Source organism: Osmia bicornis, chromosome 4 (genome assembly GCF_907164935.1).
Source record: "Osmia bicornis bicornis chromosome 4, iOsmBic2.1, whole genome shotgun sequence".
Classification (NCBI taxonomy): domain Eukaryota; kingdom Metazoa; phylum Arthropoda; class Insecta; order Hymenoptera; family Megachilidae; genus Osmia; species Osmia bicornis.
Window position 1 is genome coordinate 10,789,676 of NC_060219.1, and position 15,466 is coordinate 10,805,141.

At 40.3% G+C, this 15,466-nt stretch overlaps 1 protein-coding gene across 1 annotated transcript; it reads right to left on the reverse strand.

The window, feature by feature from the left end:
- Positions 1-146: 146 nt before the first annotated feature.
- On the reverse strand, positions 147-15,103 carry LOC114876494 (dynein axonemal heavy chain 7-like). Its single transcript, XM_029188015.2, has 43 exons — positions 15,035-15,103; positions 14,810-14,959; positions 14,175-14,749; positions 13,870-14,091; positions 13,500-13,797; positions 13,080-13,427; positions 12,749-13,014; positions 12,522-12,675; positions 12,230-12,456; positions 11,953-12,154; positions 11,635-11,872; positions 11,402-11,517; positions 11,061-11,339; positions 10,727-10,984; positions 10,388-10,672; positions 10,082-10,330; positions 9,568-9,913; positions 9,331-9,500; positions 9,121-9,252; positions 8,835-9,056; positions 8,327-8,778; positions 8,066-8,263; positions 7,354-7,962; positions 6,981-7,290; positions 6,674-6,919; positions 6,347-6,576; positions 6,062-6,281; positions 5,791-5,979; positions 5,289-5,663; positions 5,047-5,219; positions 4,738-4,983; positions 4,385-4,672; positions 4,133-4,324; positions 3,827-4,053; positions 3,378-3,748; positions 3,130-3,310; positions 2,877-3,065; positions 2,200-2,797; positions 1,916-2,126; positions 1,164-1,398; positions 939-1,090; positions 569-853; positions 147-487 (listed from the first exon to the last, which is right to left on the reverse strand). Exons 1-43 carry the CDS (start codon positions 15,101-15,103, stop codon positions 281-283), a joined length of 11,190 nt encoding a protein of 3,729 aa, XP_029043848.2. The 3' UTR covers positions 147-280.
- Positions 15,104-15,466: the final 363 nt, after the last annotated feature.

Genomic DNA, 15,466 nt, shown 5'->3' on the forward strand with positions numbered 1-15,466 from the left:
TCTAATTATATCTAAATACATTGAATTAAGATTCGAATGATCATTCTGATAATGTACAAATCAAAAGAATGAAAATATAATAAAGCAAAGATGAAAATTCAAATTCAAAGAATAAAAGAGCTAAATAAATTGTATTCCTCCTTTCTTGAATCCTATTAGCGTTGTGAATTCTTCAACTCTTCGTTAAATTTAAGAGTCATATTACATTTCTTATAGTGTTTATCTTCAATGAAAACATTAAAAATAGTTACAGATTAATTTAATCATTTTATATTGATTTTTACTCAGAAAGCTGACAAAGTAAAGCTACTCCTCTCATGATCCAATGTTCTGGCGGTTTTGCAGTAGGTAAAGTCATAGCAATAACGAAATTGGTCGAATGTCCAGTGGTTGATAAAACTCCTTTTCTTTCGCTAGTTTTATACACAGGACAAAGATACGTGAGTCTCTTTTTAACATCTTCTTTCTTCACTGGAACCAGCCACATCTGGATCCACAATAAGAGAGGAAAATGTTAATTGAAAAAGGAGCGTGGATTAAAGAGGAAGAATAATGAAAATATTCTTACACGGGGCATGCTTTCATAAAGTACTTTCGAAAAACTTTCGTCCAATGTCATATGTTCATTATTGAATCGAGCACCGTCTAAAAACAGTCCATGTATATAGACTCCATTCTCGGGAGGAGAGTGAGGAATTTCGTGTACGTTTAACACAAAGAAGTCGAAAATCAATAAGTCTATAGGTATTTGATATTTTCTCGAATAGTTTTGTCTAGTTCCTGTGAGAAATGCTTGAGTGAAATAAAATCCTGAAATCCAATAAATGACTGGTGGACCCTCGTCGTACCATTTCTAAAAATCAATATACAATACACTTTGATAATATTTATGCAAATTAAGATTTTGAGAATTTCTGCTGAAAAAGATAATGTCTTACTTGAAGGAAATTCAAACGAGCCAACAAATCATGAATATAACTACCAAGTGGTTTCAATGATGGGTACGAATATCGCAACCATAAAGCAGGTATCTTGTTAGTCAAAATTGCTTCATAAATATCTTCAAGTTCAAAAGACATTACAATGAAACCTACGGAATAATAAATAAGTATAAGTTAACTTTCAGTAATAAAATACAGAAAAATCGATGTAATCTTTTGAACCTTTGATGGCTCGCTTAATATTTTGCAGGCTGGTTCTAACGTGACCAGTAAGTTTATTGAATCTGCCCATTTCTTGTACCAAAACTGTATTCATACTTTGTCCGTAAGACATAGGGTACTTTCTGAGGGCCAATAAGATATCATAATCGGCTGGTAGTTTTTGTAAAATATCACTTGCCATTTTGAATACTATTTCGTCGTTTGATATTAGTCCAGTTCCAGATTCAACGCTTTCCTAGGAGAAACAGAGAACGTTAGAGGATCTGCTTACCGAATAACTATTGCTTTTCATAATTTTAATTGTTGTAATTTAATGTTACTTTGTATGTCGTAAATTTACAAACCTTAATCGGCCATCGCTTATCCTGAATGCGTAACAAGATATGCAATGCAACATTAACAAAGATCCAATAAAAGACAATAAACACAGCAAGTACAAATAAATCATTTTTCATTTGATTTAAATAACACAACTCATTTGTACTTGCTGTAAAATATGCAACGACGCATACATACCACACGATCCTGAACAAATGTCGTTACAGTAATGAAATAAAACATACGTTTAATGATTAATTAGACCGGTATCCGCTTCGTGGCTGATATATTGGAGCGAAGCGATTGATTTGCAGTAAAAGTAACTTTAATTACTCTATTACTCGCGAATCTATCTAATTACTAAGCGTAATTTAATAGCGGAGCTTCGCTCCAATGAAAGAACGTATAGGAAGTGAAAGAAAACCGAAATCTACCTGAGTTAATATAAGTGACGAGAACAGAAGGTTCGTTTCATGCTGGTCTTTAATGATATCAGCGTTCTCGTTCATGCCAAAAACACTTGGTTGGGTAATTAAAGGTAAGTCTCTGGTATATTCCATGAAGGCTTCAAATTCTCGTAAGTTTGGAGCATAATAAGACGTTGAAGTTTCATCGAAGTAATAGATTTTTTCGTCGAGCAACTCCCTGGAAAATCATAGCAGATTTGTTAAAACTATTATACGAGTGAAGATCGTATAATACATGCAAATGTAATTACTTGCAATAAAATTTAGACAGGATAGTGTTCAACGTTCTTCGATCCCACTCATCTGTCACCCTTCCACCATAATTACATTCTCCAGTCAGATACCTGATAGCATCGAATCTCACGTCTTCGAATTCGTCAAGGAACAAATGTAACTGCAAAACACTGATCCGCAGATCGGTCTCGTTAAATTCGTAGCTAATGTTCCAACCGATCGGACCGAATTTCCGTCTTTCCTGAACGATCGCGTGAAAGAAGCATAACGAATAAAGTAGCTTCTTGAAATACTCTGGCTGAGCGCAAGATTCAAAGAAATCCGGATCACTGATCGGATCGCTCGTGTACGACCTGAGGATGTTAGCCCTTAGCCCTTTAGGTGGTTCGTTTGTCATTTTTATACTGTTCTCCAGAACCGAGGAAGGAAAGTGTTCCGACGGATAGCTGGTTAGCCAGAGACGAAATTCCGAATGGATCGTATCGGGTATCAGACCTTCGCAGATATTTTCCAAAGTGCCCATCCAGCTAATCGCCAAATGACAATTTTGTAAAACTACCCAGTTACCGACCATCACGGCTTTCTGAATCGTTTCTTCAGCAACTGGTCCCTGACCTATAACATGCGCATAAAACAGCAATATTTTATACTATTAATCAAAGGATTTTGGTAGAACCTTAAAACAGGTGCTCACCTTGACCCAAGGAAAGATAAAACAGACGACTCACGCTGTAACCTTGTTCATCTGCAAACGCGAGCAACAACTGACCTGGATCGGTACCAGGGGTCAGGATGAATATTAACGGAGTGGAACAATTCGAATCGGCGTAAGACGAAGGTAAATCAAAGGGTGGTGCTTCGACGAATTGTAAACCGAGTTGCTCTAAAAATGTAGGCATACAAGTACATATATTATAATGTTGAAGAATATTGAAGAACAGCGTTACCTTCGACAAAGTTTTGAACACCTGGAATTATCTTATCAGGACGAATGCATCTGAGTATCAACATTCTTTGAAACAAATTCAATTTGTGAAATGGTGGAGGAATCGCCTTGTTTTGCGGTTCCCTCGAATCGAATAAATGTCTCCACTCTTGGACGTGTTGTGTAAATGCTTCTCGAATACCCTAATCAAACGATCGAAGATCAAAGATAATAAATGGATCTTTTCATCATGGTAGATCATCGACTAACCGAAAAATCATCGACACTATCCAGATTACACAATTCGTTCCACTGTTTGGACGGGAGCCAGGTTGTAGGATTGGCGTACGGATTATCGATACCGATCCCGCCAGTTAGTAAAAATATCCATTGAGGCAGAGAAAGTTTTCCCTGTTGCTTGAGCAAATTGATCGCCAATAAGAAAGAAAACAACAGCTTATCCTTTTCGAACAGAGATCTACAAACGTTCGTGTAAAGAGAGTAGGTGAAATATTTAGTGAGATCGGTTAATCGCTTTTCGACCGTATCCGCTGGTTCCGTGTTATCGATAGCCAGTTCGAATAAGTTTATGAACCATGCCAATGAATACTGATACATAGGATCGATGTTGATTAACATGGCTGAAACAGAACATCGACGAAGGGAATAATTTATTAATTTCTCGAGAATAATTGAAGAAACTAGCAGGAGTGGTTTACCGATAGTAAAGAAAAGCACGGTCGAATACACTGCGATGGAAGTGTACTGCAACCTGGCATCGTCGATTGATTTTTCCGTTTGCTCAGCAGCCGCTTGTTTCACCTGGATGTCGTTACTCAAATCCTTGGAGGATGTTAAAACTTCAACAGCCTCTTCGTCGTCTAATAAATTGCCTTCCGCTAACGAAAGAATCTCTAAAATTTTATCCTCCGTTTCTTGGAGAAGTCTTAAACGAGCAAAACAATGCATTACAATAAAATTACAATACGACGTTGAGGCAAAGAAATATTTTACAGTTTACGCACTGTTTGTTTGCGGCTCCTTGCACGATCAAAGCGTTTTTCTCTGACTCCAAGTCCGGCCTTTCCTTCGCAACTACAATACCCAGTAATTGGTCTTCCAGACCAGTTGGCGTTATCATAAAGTTCAATAGCGTTACCTTGACCGCTATTTCTGGTAAATAATGCGGATTTCTTAGTTTGGTGGTAATGTAGAGTCTGTGAATTGAAAAGAATCATGAGATGCATTATACATAAGCACGTACGTATATCGACTACCTGAAATGATCACTGTATTCAACGATCGTATCGCCAAACTTTATACAAAGTGCGCCACCCTGCTTGAACGTTTCTTTCATTAGAACCGGCTCGAGGACAGCGTCTATTTCTTCTCCGACGTGCTCCAAAAGCACCGGTTGTCCAAATTGTAATGCATTTTCCAAAACTCGACTATAGTCGGATTGAGTTAATCGAATAATGTTTAAATTATTCTTCCTTTCCATATTCTTTATCCATCTATTTGCCTGACCTTGTGGATCTATTATCAACGGCCACCTTCTTGCATTTCTGCACATACATTCATTATTCAGTCTATAAAAAGAAACAGACGAAGGTATTAGAAGTATGCTTACGTGATAATGATACCATTGTCGACGGAATACGCGTCGTTCGGTAAACCGAAAATATTCCAAGATCTTATTAAAACTGCCTCTCCGAGAATATCGCGTAATTGAAAGTCCGTACTACAGATCACTTTCAAGTCGGTACAACGCTGTATCCACATGGACATTTGTTGAAGTCGAAAAGGCATGGTAAAGGGGCCTAGATACGCCACAACACCAGAGGCGATTACCACGTCACCGGTCAATCGGTAATACCTGAGAAACGTATGCGTAGAAATTTAGATAAAATTGAATATTTTATCACAAGACAAATTGTACCTTTCCCCTAATACTATCGCGGTGCGAGACCAACGCGTGTACTCTCCGCCTAGTCCTCCGATCAAATCTTCGGCACGCTTCAGTTTCGTTTCGCAATCGGTCACTTTGTCGGACATCGTTTGGAATGCTATTCTTCTTTGTTCCAACAGTTCCTCCAGTGTTCTCAGTTTTTCCTAGGCGAGAAAAATGAATCGGCTTGATTTATAAGGAATAATTCCCTCAAAGGAACAGAGAATAGGTACCTGAACGCGTTTAAGTTGCTCTCGTTTCTCTCGAAGAGTCCCCATTGCAGTGTCGTAGACTTCTTGAGCTTGGGCTAATGCTCTTTTCTTCGGGGCAACGACTTTTGATACTTTATCGTACTCGGACATCGCGTACACCCATCGACAAAGTCCCTCGCACGCAGTCGATACTTTCTTGATCTTCTCGGGATCGAAGTCCGGATTGGCCAAGTATACTTTACGAATTTTCTCGATCACGTTGTCGGGAATGTTATCCTTGTCGAAATTGAGCAACGAGTCGAGAAACCTTGCGTCGCTTAGCATTCGAAGGGCAGCTTTCCAATATTCTTCTAGAAAACTGCCGTCTGGTTGCTGGATTCTTTCTGGCTTTATTTGCTACTTGAAATGCAGACAAATGCGCAGGAATAAGGATAAAAGAAAGAAAAATGTACGTGGTATGTAGGTGTGTCGAGAAGTCTGAGAGAACAGAGTGCACGCCCAGAGAAAACGTGACCGTTCGCACCTTGAGAACGCAAACGCTTTCGGCGATCAGTCTAACTCCTTGAGGTGGTTGCTTCATCGCTCTGACCACAGCGACATCGGCAGTGGTCAAGGTGTCCAGAGCGGCTTGAGCGCGTTTCAAGATCGGCAGTGCTTCAGCTAAATCTGCATCGCATTCCGCTTTGATGGCAGCCGCTTCGCTTGCGTAAATCTGCAACGTTTAATCGACCTCTTCAATCTCTAACGATAGATCGTCTGACGTTATAATTAAGTTTAATTTTTAGCTTTTTAACCTCGGCTGCATTTTCGTCTTCTTTCACCGTTCTCTCAAACTCGGCTACCTCCTCCTTCTCTTTATTGACATCGAGCAACATTTTTTGAACATCTTGCGTAGCGACAATTAATTGTGGCCTCAACGATTGCAAAGTTTCTGACATCGCGACCACTTGCACTTGCGTCTCGTCCAGCTGACCCAAACCGCGTTCGTAGCGAGTTTTCGCGTCCATGATGTTCCTGTTTTAGTTCAAAATCCTTGTATTCCTGTACTTCAAAATGTCCAAGAGATAAACTATGCTTACCGACGTTTTTTCTCCAACAAATCCTTAAAAGTATTTATCATCTCAAGATACGAAGTTGGGGTAACATACACGTGTCTGTTTAATCGAAGAAAAAATTCCGTGCTTAGATTTTGCGTCGAGACGTGAAAGAATTGGCACATGTCGATGCCGGCTATTCTTTCCTGATCCGTTAGCTCGATCGTCGACAAAAATCGGGTCGCAACCGCCAGCAAAGCATCGTCGGGCCAGGACTTGAAGAAAAATGAAGTATGCAAAAAGAACTGGTGAGTTGCGAGCAAGGCGTGGACGTGTTTGAAATGAACGGGATAGAAAGGAAATTGTTCGTACCTGAAGCCAATCGATGGTGCAACAATTCACTAAGGCTGGAAATTTTCTGATCCGATTACGAAAGTTATTGCCTATCGGAGATACCACTATTACAATGTGCAACTGATCCCGTACTGTTTGAACGAAGAGATTGAACAAAGCCACCGGACTTCCGTCCGTCTGTACCGATCGATCCCTTTGCCTATCTATTATTCTCATTCGTTCGCATATCTCTGATACTTCATCCACGGTAAATATGTTTGGTATCTAAAGGGTGCGATATTCAAAGGGTAGATCAACGAAACGATAGAAGAAAGGTATTTCTCACCTCTCCAGAATTAAGCATATTGCTGATATCTTCGAGGAAACTCTCTTCTTTGATCTGAGTATCAGAGAAAAGAAAGGTGGAATGAAGTTCGGTCAAGGTAACGCGTTTCAAGATATCCTTCACGTCTTCGTGCCACGCGTTCACTCCGTACTGTTGGCTGACTTCAATTTGGAAAACATCGTAGTCGCTTATATGCGAGGCCAATCTGGTCAACGACTGTCTTCCTGAACCACCGACCCCGACAAGAAGGGCATGACTTCGGGGTTGCTTGATGATACGGCAGATGCGCGACAAATGTTCGATGGCGAACCTAGCATCAGTTTCTTCTTCTAGCGTTGATCGTTTACGCTTTCGTTGAATTGTTGCTACTTACCGGAATAAAACCAGATTCATGGGCTTTCTGCTCATCGCATTGTACTCGGTTAAATAATTTTCTACTATCTCTCGTAAGCGTTCGAGATCCGGCACCTCTTGGTAAAGTCGATTGTCCACTCTCGCGTCCGCGAAATCGCAAAACACCAAGTTTCGAAGTTCTTGCTCGGTGATTAGCGCCGGCTGTTTCTGCAATATCGTACACGGTGAAGGAGAATGGAAATACAAAAAATATGAACTTACTTTGCTATCTTTCTCCTTCGAGGGAACAAGATCATCAAACAATTTTTCCATTATCACGTTCATACGTTTGTCAAGACTAATGCGTATTTGCCCCACCAACCAAGAGTTGTCGTTATCATCTATCAAACGATCTCCAAATACTCGAAGTATCTCATGAACCCAGAGTCTCCTCATGTTTGTTAAGGCTGGCATCGTTTCCGGGACGGACAACAAAACACCCTGTATCACTCTGGAGAAATCCCGGAGATTGAACACGTAATGACACTTGGCAGGTGTTGGTAAAAGATTGCTAAGACTCTCTTTGTACACATCCAACGTGGCTAGAACGATTTCTTCGATACACGGATCGAATTCTTTACCAAATCCTCTGTAAGAAATGAAAAAGGAACGTTTCGAATAACTAGAGCATGACAATTGTTACGATTCTACCACATTAATACGTATAATGGAGCACTAAAATCTATATAAACCTTGTATCAAGATGCCAGAGGATAATTTTACTAAATATCATCGTCATTACTTCGTCGTCGAATTCTGATATCGTTAAAACAGTAAAATGTCTTTTAAATCGAGGGGTAACGTCTTTCCCGCCGCTGGTCGGTGGACCCATAGCGCACATTAAATTGACATCGATCAGTTTGATCACCGTTTTATCCTTCGTATCGAACCTGTGACGACAATCAACGAACGGAGATGAAAATCTGTTAATTGATTTAAAACGAAACCATTACCATTCTCCGTAATCCAGCCATTGCCGTAAAAGTTCGATCGGCGGTTGTGCTCCGTACGTTTCCTTCATAGGCATCGAAAGATCATCGACGAATACGATCCACCGTTTCCCTATCGGTGCCCCGAAAACGCCTTTTCTTCGCCGATCCAATTTCCCCATAATCGTGTCCTGAGTTTGCTTCGCCGTTGTTTGGGCGGAAAAATTGATGATCAACGGCTTGTTCACCGCAGGATCGTTCTTTCTTAATAAGAAATCTACGGTGTACACTGATTTTCCAGTGCCAGTAGGGCCGACAAACAACACGGGTTTTTGGTGGCCTATCAATAATCGAAACAGAGACGTGTATCTTATCGTTTCGACTGTAGGTACTATTATTTGATTGACGGGAATATCGCGAGGAATCGGCGGACTGTCGAGCAACTCGTCGGACCATAATCTCCATTTTCCTTTCCCCTGAAACACCAAATGAATGTCTTTCTTCCTTCTTACACCCGTATCTTCACACTTACTTCCTTGGTAAATCTGTAATCGAACACTAAACTATCCCGTGGCATAACAAAGATGTACGGTTTCAAAGGTGCTTCTATTGGTCCTGGTAATTCAAACGTTTCCATCAAGTCTGTAGGGAAGTTCTTCTCGAGAAAGCCACGAAACAGCATGCTAAAAGATTCTCTGGATTTTACGGTTAAAATCCCTCCGATCGCCCAAATACACGAAAAGAAAAACGAGCCCTGAAAATGTATCGAAGAAACATGTTGAAACAAATGTACAAGTTGTTGAGAAACAGTGACTTGCCTCGATCTGCGCTCGGAGGTCTAACTCGCTTATACTCTTAGCAATCTTCTCATCGTGGTATTCATTGACGAAACAATCCATCAAATAAGTCAGCGAGCGTATAAGATTCGATTCCGGCATGGGACATATTTTCTGCAACATAAGAAGAATCAAGTTTCTTTAACATCTGATGAATATGAAAAGGAGCAACTTTGAAAATAGAATAAGAACCTGAACGTTATTATTAAATAACCAATAGAGCAGAGGATCGCAAAACCTACGAAAAAGCGATTGGTATATAAAGTTCTTTAGCCATTCGTCAATTACAGCTGGGATTTTAGCTAGCCATGATTTAAGCAAAGGATCCCATCCAAGTGTATGAGGTTCCATGTAGATCATTCCTGAATTATACATAGAAATTATAGGTGACAAAGTGGCCATTAAACAGAGTTAGGGAAAATTTCATACCGCAACGAGAAACAGTAGCTGGTGAAGCTTGTTCTAAATCCATCGTTTCAAAGAGCAAGCTCGTAACTGGCGATAACTGGATGATCTCGCCGCTCATTAAACAAAGCTTTTTGTTATCGTCCAGTACAGTATTCATGCTCTCTATCCATACCGCGTCGATAGGTCCGTCGAAAATAAGCCATTTGCGATTTTCGTTGGTGGAAATTGCGAAAGCGCGGTAACTGATCGCTAAAACTCCATCGGACCATTCGTGGGACACCGGGTCGAACTCTCCGTACAAATGACCCAACGTAACAGCTTTAGGGTTGATAACAAACTTTTCTACAGCATGTTCGTTTATCAGATTCTGAAACGTTCGATAGTTTGAAAGCGTCCATTAATTCAGGAAGAAGAAGCTAAAGTGAACTGCAGCGAGATTTCCGGTCAGACCGAAAGTGGCAAAAAAAAAGATTTTGATAGAAAGTCTAAATGCTATAGCCTCCTTTTCAAAATTTTCTATTAATAAGTGACTTACTCGTTGCTCGCAAAGCTTCAAAGCGTCAGCCAAAACGTTATAAGCCGCGCTCTTCCCAGCAAACGGATAACCAACGATCATGAATCCATGCCGAACGATCATCATTTCATATATCTGCTGTATCTTTTGTAAGAAGACAGAAGTGCATTGCAAGTTTGACTCGGAACAAGCATCAAGAACGCACGTATTCAAGTCGGTGTAATCTGGTTCCGGAAGTTTCACTCCAGGAAAGAGATCGGACGTTATACCCTGAATAGATAAAATTAAAAATAAACTCGATTGCTTCGAAATAAAATGTATACGTACGTTGAACAGTGGTATATCCTCTTTCAGGAATTTTGGCAAATTCACGTCTTTGATGCTGCGCAGTATTAAAATGTCCTCGGCCTCATCCGGATATTTAATCTTTAAATTTCCAGCCGCTATCAGGACAGATTTCACCGCTCTCATTCCGTAATCATAATGATTCTGACTGGACAGTTGTTCCGAGCACAATCTATACGCTGTGACGATTTTCACTGAAAGCGGCCGAGCTTCGTAAAATCCGTACGAGTATAAGGTGTTTTCAGCGATCAATGCGTAATCTGGAACCTAATAGACTTCCAATTAAGCTTAATTATCTTGTATTTTATATTTGTAACTAACCATCATCGCGACCGGTCGGAAGAGAGCCTTCAGATTATCCGGTAACTCGGTTCTTCCTGCGTATCCTGGATTCATCGTGATGAACACGGCACAGGTAGGATCTAGCGAGATCTCGGTACCTTCGAAAAGAAGCTGATCCAGTCCAGCATTAATGGCTCGTTGAATGGTTAAAATTTGTTGCGCCACTACCGACAGTACTTCCAGATCTATCCTATTGAACTCGTCGAAGCAAGACCACGCGCCGGTACTTGCCAATCCCTGGATTCGCAAACAGACATTAAATATATAAATATTCTGAATTTTCATAACGACTCGTCGCTGTACATTCTCGTACCTTAAAGAATTTACCCAAAGCAATGTAATCCAGACCGTCGGAACAATTGAACACCACGCATTGTTTAGCCACAGCTTTGGCCAAATCTTTGGTAGTTTCCGTTTTACCGGTTCCAGCAGGACCTTCAGGTGCACCACCGAGGTGCAAGCTCAACGCGCTGAACAACGTTCGATAACATCTATCCGTCAATGGCGTTATTACCAGTCTCGACGTGTTGCCCAGGTACTCGTATGCGTATTTTAACGAAGTATTTATCATCGTTGTCCATAAATCGTTATTCTAGGATAACGAAAAGAAAATCGTTGGAAGACGAGATTTTTCCTTACATTCTTTTTCCTTACCATCCAATAGTATCTTAGTTGAGCCAACCAATTGAAGTCGGTTGCATCGGTAACTCTTTGCCCAACAAGTCCCGAGACCACATCACGACCATGGACATCCAACGTAACCAATGCCTCTGAAACGAATAATCCATAAACAGATAAATTCAGAATTTATACTTGATACCGCGTTGCCTTCCTCCTCCACCTCCTCCTCTGCCTCCTCCTCTTCTTCTTCTCAATTTTCTTCGTACCTAAGGTCGTACGATTTTGCGTCGACAACTTTCCACGAACCAATTTCACTATTTCGTTCAGCTGATGCGTACAGGTGTTAATGTAGTTCTTTACATTATGCAAAGGGTCGGACGATAGAGCCTTGGTCACGTCGGCCGTCCAGTAAAGTTTACTCACGCAAAGAATTGTTTGACCAGGCCATTCCAATGCCCATATCGATCTGACTTGTTTTAAGAACGCATTCTTTGATGCGATTACCTGCAGTTACGAAAGGAATGAAATGGTGAACAATGAACAAATTGAATAGAATGGTGCTATTAGAATTCAATTAATATTACCTGCGCCCTGACGCTCTTCTTCATAGATCGTTCAAGATCTAATAACCACCTCTCCACCTGTCCTCGAGCCGCTGCTGTGTCCACGATATCTTCGAGAATAACTTTTTCTCCTTCGGACGACTGCATCGTCGTTATCTCCATATCGTCCGTGAAACTTAGACGTTCGATACCTTCGAAGCATTTTTTCAGATGCGGTTGTACTCTGCCGGGTTGATTTTAGAAACAACACGTTAATATAGAAACGCGTGCTAATATCGTTTCGCTTGAAAATTACTACCTGGTAGGATCTTTCGTTTCGGACAATATTTCCAACAGCTCGTCGTTCGAGAGGAAAAAGAATCGTGGGAAATATAATCTCTTCTTATCTAAGTAAGCGGTCAGTCCCTTTTGTACCAAATCCAACAGATTGGTACATTTCTTTAATCGCTCAAGCATCTTGTCTATTCCAATGACAGACATAACGCGAGGATCCGATGACACTAGCGACATTATTTCTCTCCAAATCTGTACATGATGCATTTCATCGATATTAGTAATTGATTTCATCTATGGATTGGACACAATAATACCTTGTCGACAGCACTAAATCGCCGACCTTCCTCTGGCATTTGCTGCTGTATATCGGCCGAGGAAAAGATTGGTTCAAAGTACATCCACGTGGCTTGAACTTGCAGCCAATAATCCATAATATCTTGTAAGAGGAGTAATTTGGATTCCCATTCTCTAAAAGTAATGGCAAAGAAATGTGATTTAAAGGGAAAGGAAATTGGACACAAACGACAAAATTATTACATACAGGGTTTCCTTCTCGAATGGTCGAATGTAAAGAGAATTCTTCATAGTCTGAGCTTTAGTTAAATGATCGTCCAAAAGTAATTGTATCTCGTCGACACTGGCAATCACATACGTTCCGGTATCTCGATAAGGATTCACGGTGAACGCAATTTCCTCCCAATCGACATGCATTCGAAGTAGAGCCCTCTCTAAGCTACCTTCCTTCGTTGCAGCTTCCGATATCGCTTCGAATTTCGGGACGTAATCGGCCAAGCCGTAATCAAGGATCTGTGACCAATAAAAGAGTAATAAGGAATCTGAATTTTATAAAAGATGAAGTATGCGTCGGATACCTTGGCAAGCGTCGTCGATTGATCAACTTTTATAGGGAAGCCAACGATCTCCGACACTTGTTCCCAGTGACGACTCTTCATCATAGGATTTCCAAGAGTGGATATCACAGGCATATGCTCTTTGAATTCTTCTATCTTGATTCGAATCGTTTCCGCAAGCTTCTTCGCTGTCGGTTCTTGGATAGATCTCTCCAATCTAAAGACTGTACGATAAGCGGTTCCTGTAGCCATCTCAATGTCCTCTGGATCCTGAGAGCCAATCATCGAATCCATCCACGTATCGTAGTTGGATAGAAAATCGCAAGCTGCATCGTACAGCTTCTTGTATGGCGATAGTTTATCCGCTGTCTACGTCGCATTGCATTATGGATTAAAAATTCAATTTAGGAAATACGAAAAATTGAATAGACCAGTACCTACCGCCTTTCGTAATGGATATTGCGACATTTCCCAACCAAACAACACTTCTTCCTCGTTGAATCTGTCGATGGTATCCATCGCGGCGATCAATTTGTTCTCCAAACGATCTGCCTTTTTCTTGTACCGATATATCTCATCGATGTTACCCCAGTACTGTAATTCGTTGCATTGTTTCGCGTACGTTTCAAGATCTCGCAGAAATTGTTCGATTCGTTTCTTAAGATTCCTCTGAAACTCTTCGGTTTTGCTCGCAACTATTTCTTCATGGCTCTTGAAAACTTCAGGAAGCTTATGATACCTTGGTATAAAAACAGAAACAATCTTTCAATCCCGTTTGATTTCTTAATCAACTTATTTGTCGTTTATTTACCATTGAAAAGCAAAGTTGTTGGTTTTCAATTCGATGGTCGTCAGAATCGAATAATCCGTTAAGAAAAGGATGTACTTTATAATTTCTCTCAATTCCTTTTCTAACTCACCAGTAGTTTCCGTTTTGGTAACGTTTATAAACTCTTCCAGTTTTATTAATTCCGAGCTATTTGCTGGAACGGTCAGTGCACGATCCACAATGTGCTGATACGCGTTCCCTACGCTGTTTTCAAGTTATCTATCTTTTATTCATACCATCAAAAGGATCCTAACAAGAAAAGAAGAAAGAAGAAACAGCAATCTTACGTTCGAGCTTTTCGTTGATAATCGTGAATCATTTTAGCAAGTAAATCTTCCTTGATTTGTCGAGCGGCTGCAAGGATGTGCCCGATTAAGTCCCCTCGATACACTACAAAAAGTCCATGGAAACTGGTTCGTGGAAACTCCACTTTTATTCGTCCATACAAACGATAATAATGCTCGATCAGATTCTGATAACGTTCGAAATATTCAACCGTATCCGTTGAATTTATAAAATCGGTGATCTTATCATTCTCTTCACCGTATATTAAATTCTCGTATTTTTCAAACTCTTGTAGCTGCTCTGTAGCTCCGATTTTTTCTTCGCCGATCAGCTTCTCGATTTCATCGGCGCATCGTCCCAAACGTTTATCCGATACTTTTACCTGGAGCAATTTTTCATTGGAATCGATACAACTGATGTTTGATAATAGTGTCTCAACTCGTGGTAGTCCGGTAACAGCTTCTTGCATTGAATTCATAATCGTCGATAACGTTTCAACGAATGTATTAAACGGGGGATCGAACGAGACAATCGCGTGTCTTACCATCACCTTTATGTCAAAACCATGGCATGTACCCTATAAACGATAATAATTCCTTCTTATTTCAACGTTATACTTCTCGCCTCAGTAACTCACGTTTTTGTTATAAAGATAATCTACATAATCCTCCAATGTCTGTATATAAAGTCTTCGTAATTGACTTTCCATGATAAGAGCGATGCAATTAAAAAATCTTCGACATTTTACCGAATTACTCATCGACGGCAATTCGTTTCTTTCAAACGCCTAAAAGTACTATAAGTAAACTGTTTCGCTCGAGCGCGAATAATATAAAGACAATTTGTATTTTTTGATTCGTACCACGGATAAAATTGTCTGAATTTTTGGCAACCAGTTCTTTGAGAGATTTTCCTTCACCCTGTGACACATTCGTAAGACGGTTCTTTCGAAATTTTCCAACTCGTAGGAATCGCCATGTGCTGCTAATTCACTTCCATCTATGAGCTTAAGGTTGCTGTTGTTACAAGAAAAAGGAAGTTTGATATTAACAATTGTAATTTTCTCGATTATGAAACCAACCTGAACTCTCGGTAACAACAGTCGAAAATTCGTCGCATGACGGGACGATAAAGTGTACTTATTCTTTCGAGTTTTGTCATGTTCCATTGATAATTAACCGCATGATCTGGTGGAAGTTGCATCTCTCCAATTGTTTTATTTTTCTCTAGTGCGACTAGCTGAAAATCATATAATTTCTTTTGAGTTCTCATCTTTTTTTCACTATTCTTCCTT